Source organism: Perca flavescens, chromosome 12 (assembly GCF_004354835.1).
Source record: "Perca flavescens isolate YP-PL-M2 chromosome 12, PFLA_1.0, whole genome shotgun sequence".
In the NCBI taxonomy this organism is placed as follows: domain Eukaryota; kingdom Metazoa; phylum Chordata; class Actinopteri; order Perciformes; family Percidae; genus Perca; species Perca flavescens.
In genome coordinates, this window is record NC_041342.1 from 8,056,398 (window position 1) to 8,064,186 (window position 7,789).

Consider the following 7,789-nt stretch of genomic DNA (forward strand, 5'->3'; position numbering starts at 1 on the left):
CCTTACTAAACACTACAAGCAGCAGATCGCCATGCAGAGGTACTCTGCATCAGCACCTTACTAAACACTACAAGCAGCAGACCACCATGGAGAGGTACTCTGCATCAGCGCCTTACTAAACACTACAAGCAGCAGACCACCATGGAGAGGTACTCTGCATCAGCACCTTACTAAACACTACAAGCAGCAGACCACCATGGAGAGGTACTCTGCATCAGCACCTTACTAAACACTACAAGCAGCAGATCGCCATGGAGAGGTACTCTGCATCAGCACCTTACTAAACACTACAAGCAGCAGATCACCATGGAGAGGTACTCTGCATCAGCACCTTACTAAACACTACAAGCAGCAGATCACCATGGAGAGGTACTCTGCATCAGCACCTTACTAAACACTACAAGCAGCAGACCACCATGGAGAGGTACTCTGCATCAGGACCTTACTAAACACTACAAGCAGCAGACCACCATGGAGAGGTACTCTGCATCAGCACCTTACTAAACACTACAAGCAGCAGATCGCCATGCAGAGGTACTCTGCATCAGCACCTTACTAAACACTACAAGCAGCAGACCACCATGGAGAGGTACTCTGCATCAGCGCCTTACTAAACACTACAAGCAGCAGACCACCATGGAGAGGTACTCTGCATCAGCACCTTACTAAACACTACAAGCAGCAGACCACCATGGAGAGGTACTCTGCATCAGCACCTTACTAAACACTACAAGCAGCAGATCGCCATGGAGAGGTACTCTGCATCAGCACCTTACTAAACACTACAAGCAGCAGATCACCATGGAGAGGTACTCTGCATCAGCACCTTACTAAACACTACAAGCAGCAGATCACCATGGAGAGGTACTCTGCATCAGCACCTTACTAAACACTACAAGCAGCAGACCACCATGGAGAGGTACTCTGCATCAGGACCTTACTAAACACTACAAGCAGCAGACCACCATGGAGAGGTACTCTGCATCAGCACCTTACTAAACACTACAAGCAGCAGACCACCATGGAGAGGTACTCTGCATCAACACCTTACTAAACGATACAAAGACATAACAGAGGCAGACATGCTGAGCACTGTCCAGAAGCCAGGTTACCAACCTAGCACTAAACATGGAGGAAATAGTTCTTCTCAGGTTTCTTATATTTAACATTTTGCACTTTATGAAGCATTTCTTACTTATTCTTTAATTTTGCACCTTAATGTTAAGAGATAATTGTTAAGTGTCATTGTGATTTTAGACCGGTTTACATTTTAATTATTTGAGTGTTTTCCATGGTTGTGTAGACATTTCTGCTTTTATAACTGAGGAGATTATAATCAGAGAAAGGTTAAGTTTAAAATAAAAAGGTTTAAATTCAATATATTTTTCTCCTGGTCCTTATTTTAAATAGGTCATAAAAAAATATCAATAATTATCAATATCGACCGATATGAAACACTTATATCGTGATACAGTTTTCAGCTATATCGCCCAGCCCTAGTCAATAGTCATAAATGTCACTACTTGCCTTTCTCCTTGGCTCATGTTGACAAACATTAGCGGCATTTCATGACTACAGGAAGCTCCAAACACTCCTGTAACATCAAGTTTCTTTGCTTGTTGTTGGGACCTCAGAACATTGCCAGCCTTGAAGTTACTGCAGTCCTAAAGATTTAAGGAACTATTAGATTTATGAGCAGAATAATGGTCTTCTTCCAGGAGTTACATTTAACATTTCATGGACTCAGATTTTTCAGTCCTAATACAGTATTCTGCAACTGTGACTAACCTCGTTAGGCTTTGAGCTGTCAGGATGTGAAAGAAGGTATTCCTCTACATCCTTTTCATCAACAAACATGCGGGTTCCATGAAATGGCTCAACCACACTTGTCCCTGAGCTTTGCTTCCGCACAAGGCCAAAGTTGGCATCCAATGTCACTATCATATCTGGGAAACAAACATTTACAGTAATCCTGGTTAATCTCATACAGCCTTCATAAATGCAGGTTGTACCAGAGAACACCTGGTTGATACGCTCATACTAATATTGTCACTATTTTATTATAATACCTTATACAACAATTAACTGATTTTGCGATATAAATTTAATGCCAAAAGGTCATAAACATGGCAAATATAGTTAATCAAACAATAACCATGCTAGAACTACAACCAACCTTTGGACATGCTGGGCATGTGGTCCCATCATCTAAGTGTGGGCAAACATCTACCAAACTTCTTTGTCGAAAGTGGTAATGCCTAAACTGGGATATGGATTCTCCCACCAGGGCTCTGTAGAGAGCGTTAACCTACAGTATAAGCAGCATTTTCACATCAGTGAAAACCTTTACTTTTCATACAATTACACTTCCTAAATAAAGTCCAAGGTGATGGTAAGACATTATTTTTATAGAAAAATATCAATAATAACTTTGCATGTAACTATATAATCCTAGACAGTTCCATAAATAATAATGATGCAGCACAATCAAAGTAAAAGGTCCAATTGTCAAATCTATGTGGACTGGTCAGTCTTCCATGAAAGTAACTAAAATCTTCACTTCACAAACATGACTTCTAACTGACCTCTGCAAACTGACTTACCTCTGCAAGTGTAAGGTTGTTTTTCCAGCGTAGGGTGTTGCAAAAACCCTCAACAGAAACCTGACACTCGAGTGACAGACAAACAAAAAGCTCTAGCAGAGGGATGGAAAAGGCTGTCTGGGGCTTGTCGGCTGTTGCTGGCCAGAGCCCATACCTTAGCAGAGTGCAGGCTTCTGGTTCACACACACACATATTGACAGTGACGGTGCAGAGCTGTCCTGCCAAATAAAAAGAGGGAAATAAAATAAAAACATAACAAAGTACTACTATAGAGACACATACATTACTCCACAATTAATAGGAATGGATTCCTCAACTTTAAAATTAAATACATTGCATACACATTTTTTCAATGTAAAATGACAAACCTGTGCTGATAATTACTTTCATGTCCTTCATGTACACAGCATGGGTGCTATGGCCTTCAGGTAAGTATAGGAATAACCCCAGGGAAAACGGCTCATAGTAAGCATTCTGTAAGAAAGATTTATAGCTCTAAGAAAGTTTTTAAAACAACAGACTGAAGACACAAATAATTGATACAACATAGTGCTAAAATATTACCATAACAATTTAAAATTACTTTGAGTTAGTTATATCTGTATGTGTGACTGCATGCTATTATTCTTACATTCCACTTATCAGGTAGGTGCAGTGAATTTCTGTGAGTCCTCTTCAGACAAGCCTCACAAAAGACTGCAGTTGTGCTGCACTCAATGCACCTATACTCAGCATCTTCTAGGCAGACAACACACTGCGTAGTGATTGGTGCTGAACATTCAAATGACACCTTAAGCATGTCATCCTTGACTGCATCCCAGGCATGAATCTCTCTCTTCTTTGCCTTACTGTATGCAGTCTCAGAACATGAACTAGGTGCCACATCATCAGATTCAACCTGAGGTGTAACAGATGTGGAAGGGTCTGAAGGATGGGTCTGTTTGGTGCTGGGTTGGGGAAGACCTTGACTAAGGTAAGAAACCTTTGCACGGCCAGCAATACACCTCCTCACCACCTTAATCTTAACGCTCCTGAAGCGTGCACTCTTAATAGCTTTTCCCATATCTGAAATCAAAATATTTGGCAATTATTTATTATTTAATAATGTAAAGTGCACTCCTTGCTGGAATGAGGAATATGTGATAGATAGATAGATAGATAGATAGATAAGCACAAAGAGTGTGCTTTTGGGTATTATTTTTATTTCACTCAATAGGCGTATGGTATAGCGTTATTGAAGCGTTAATGAGCAGCTACATGCAATAGGCCTTACTATTTACACTGTGAACAGTGTGGAAAACTACTATTTACATTGTGAACAGTGTGGAAAACGACTTACTTTCAAGCTAATGGGGACATTTACTAAAACAAAACATGCTAATTAGTAACGTTTTATGCTAACGTAACGAATGTAGGCTAATAATACAATAACGTTAGCTAACGCAATGGCAAAAATTATCTCATCTCAAGACTAATGTCACGCTACACGATATATGCAATAGGCCTTACTATTTACACTGTGTACATTGTGGAAAATTACTTAATTTCAAGCTAATGGGGTCATTTACTAAAACAAAACATGTTAATTAGTAATATTTATAAATAAATAAAAAAACTGAGTGTCCCAAATGAAGAGGGTCTTATTTGAGACAGGTTATGGTAATGGTTATGTTTAAGATTATGGTAGCACAGGTGGTTTAGCAGGTTCATAGTTAATTAAGGACGTTGTATGGGGAATTTGGGACACTTAACTGCACGTATACCATAACGTTCTCATGTCAACACTAATGTCACGCCATCATAAAAAAAAAATTCTGTATTGTTTTCGCTTATTGACTAAATAATCACAGTTTAAAGGCTCTCATTTTAATGGTCTTACCTGTGTATACATATGCCGTTATCCAACAGACTTCCGGTTAGCGGCGACCTGGATTGCTCTGGGATTGGATCTGGAGTCTTCTCGTGTATTTATCCGTGATTAACCATGCGAATGGATGATAACAGCCTTCTGAGCCTACCAGTAGGCGCAGCAGGCCCCTACTGACCCATATCTATGAGGCTGATAACCACTGATAACGCCCATTCAATCCAATGATAACATTCGAAGCGGGTGATGGGCCCCAGCTGGGCAAAACAGATAAGACCCATCTTGGTCCCAGCTTTAAGTCCTATGTGGGGCCTATGGGGACAGTATGGGCTGAAATATGGGTTGCAAGTGGGATTGTCCGCAGGTTCCATGTTGGCCCCAAGCCAATTGCCCATGTGGGTTTAAGGCAGGATTACACCAGGTTTTAGGTAGGCCCCAGCTGGGCAAGATATGCTTTAAAAAATCCTAATTGAGTACTGAGTACAGTTTGAATAAACATCCAACCTAGAGCAACAACAATTAATAAAAAAAAAAAAATTATTAATCACCAACCAGTTTGAGTCAGGCTCTATATAATTAAAAAAAATGGCCACATTCTCTGATTTTTGCTGATAACAGACAACATGATCAACAGATTCATTGGTAATGAAAATAATTGTTCCATAAAAACAATGTAACAGTGTGTCAACATTTTGTCTTTTAACTGAGTAATATTTTATCAGTTTAACTGTACTTATACCTGAATCCAAATGTTCTGCACTCACTCATATTCCACCACTGCTCAGTACTGTCTAATTTGGCACTGGCTGTCTGGATGCACTTCGTCCTCCTCTGTCTATTGCCCCAGTGAACCATTTCAACAGTGCCCTCTCTGCCTCCTGCTGGTTCACCTGTGCCGTCAATGAATTCTTCTTAAGAGCCTCTGTAAAACAAATTTGGTTGACAGTATGAGCTAACATTAAAAACATATTCTCTTTAAACACCATTTAGAACTAAACGTACAATATGTAACGTTCTGACGCTAGGGGTCTCTCAACCAAAACAATGGACGGTAAAACTGGACTTTTGATGACGTTGTGAAGTTGCGTGGAATTATGGGATTTTTTAGTGTTAAACACCTTTGCTGCCGGTTAGAATGCATCAGTTCACGGACGAGTTTACCCATTCAAGTTTATTCACGTTACGTTTAGTAACGTTTATTCATGTTATTGTAATAAAATAGCTGCAGTTTCCCCAACATAATTACGTTTTTCTTGATTCGATTTTTATTTGTAGCTGACCAGTTAGCTAGTGAGCCAGCAAGCTAACAGTAGCCAGCAGCTAAAACACAAAATATTTCACATATCAATGTCACCTTTTGGATGGTTTCAACACCGGGGCGGACGGGGTTTGTTGTAACGCTAGCTAGCTACTAAACGAGGCTGAGAGACGGGTGTGGGTGGGGATTGTCGGGGAAATCTCTGCGACAGCGAGCCAGGACGTTCAATGCCTGTTGTGCAGCAGCAGAACATCTTCCAGCTGCCCAGAATTATCTCCCCTTCACTTTTCAGTAATCTTAACTTTTTGTTTTGGTGCTTAACCCACCTTTTGTCGGGTTAAGTTAGCTAACCGTAAAGACAGCTAGACGCGAAGAGGGGAGAAATTCGGCAGGGAGGAGATTTTCGGCACATACACCGCTATGGATGGCCGCTGTTGTGACTCGGTGCTGGGTCTGATGTAGTCCGTTTCCCGACGTTTAATTAAACTGCTGTTAGCGTCGTAAGCACCAGGCACTGGAGATAAGTTCTGGCCGGGGGGGGTTGCTGTAATGAAAGTAGCTGGCTGATAGCTGACTGGGGGCTAACGTTAACTAGCTAGCTATATGTCCCGGGGCTGTTGTCAGCTGTCATCCCGACTGAGTCTCTCTGCGCCGGGGGAGTGAGGCAGATAGACCGGGGTGTGCTAGCTGGCTAAATTAGCATTAGATTAATCGTCTATCTATACAGCTAACGTTAACGTTACTAGTGAAGTTATTGTTAGCTGTGGTCGAAACAATCATACTAAAAATAACTATTAGCGTGTTGAACAATGTTGCAACCTCATAATGTTACCCACAAAGCATTAGCATCAACGTTAGCACATTGTAGTAACGTTAAGCTGGTATCGATATTGAACTTACAAAATAAATAAGGTCTCTGTTGTATTACTGTGATAAAAAGTGGGATGTAATTAATCACAAAATTATGCTTTATGGCAAAAAAAAGCAGTATTACAGTTACAAGTATTTTTTTTTCTGTGACATTGTATGATTTACAATTACTCCTGAACGTATCATCTTGGTGCCAGTGTTCTGACCATTGACATATATAGAAGGTTCTGATGGAAGTTAGAGTAACTGGAGGGTGAAAGGTTATATGACGCCACTGACGGCGACTAAAGGAAACGTGCCGTGTCTGAAAATAAAATAAAAGATTTCTCTGGGTTTGACATTTGGTGGAAACATTTGGGATAGTGTAAGACCACAAATCATAAAAATATATAACGTAGGTATGGTCGTTTTTAGACATTTTAAAGCAGAAATGTTACATATTGTACCTTTAAACAATGACCAACTTCAGGGCCATATTGGCAAAAGTATGAAGGATATGATGGATCATTGTTATGGATTTTGAGCACAAGAAAATATTTATTAAGTACTTGAACTTAATAAAAAAATTGTATTACTCCCTCATAATCATAATTAATATATAGCTTTATGAGGTGTGTACAAATAATCATAAAATAAAATGATGCACATTTACAATGGTACAATGCAGACTTCAGATTTGAAATGCCAATAGAACCAGCATTATTTGGGTAAAAAGGTTGCTATTTATATATTGATTTAAGCTTATTTAGTATAAAAAAAATTAGATGAGCAGTTTTAAAAATAGTGCAGTCCAGGACAAAGAGATTCCTTGCATTTTCATCTTGTGAGATATTTTTCTTCTAATTTACTTTTACCGTGCTCAATACCTTACTGGTGCGTAGTCAAAAAAAATGCAAGTCCATAAAATAAAGTGAGGACCGCACACAGATACAGGGATTAAAGCAAGAAAAAATAATTTCGCTGAAAATTTTTTTTGGCCATATCATCTTCCCCAGCCACACTTTTTTTCTACCGTAAAAGTCGCTTCCCATAGGTTTTCATGGGCTGTTCAGCCCAACAGCTCTTCTGTTCTCTAACACAGCATTCAAGTTGTTAGAAGGCTTTAACCTACACAATCTAAATACTTAAGATAGGGTGACCAGATTTCCCGGAGCTAAAACCGGGACACTTTGCACGTGACCGCACACGCTT

At 39.8% G+C, this 7,789-nt stretch overlaps 1 protein-coding gene across 2 annotated transcripts; it reads right to left on the reverse strand.

The window, feature by feature from the left end:
* Nucleotides 1-1,533: 1,533 nt before the first annotated feature.
* LOC114565687 (uncharacterized) lies at nt 1,534-4,933 on the reverse strand. 2 transcript variants are annotated; one of them, XM_028593879.1, is made up of 7 exons: nt 4,483-4,933; nt 3,235-3,668; nt 2,972-3,077; nt 2,604-2,821; nt 2,177-2,308; nt 1,789-1,946; nt 1,534-1,664 (listed from the first exon to the last, which is right to left on the reverse strand). In XM_028593879.1, exons 2-6 carry the CDS (start codon nt 3,664-3,666, stop codon nt 1,941-1,943), a joined length of 894 nt encoding a protein of 297 aa, XP_028449680.1. In that variant the 5' UTR covers nt 3,667-3,668; nt 4,483-4,933; the 3' UTR covers nt 1,534-1,664; nt 1,789-1,940. The 2 variants fall into 2 exon arrangements, with proteins under 2 accessions (XP_028449680.1, XP_028449681.1); XM_028593880.1 differs by lacking the exon at nt 2,177-2,308.
* Nucleotides 4,934-7,789: the final 2,856 nt, after the last annotated feature.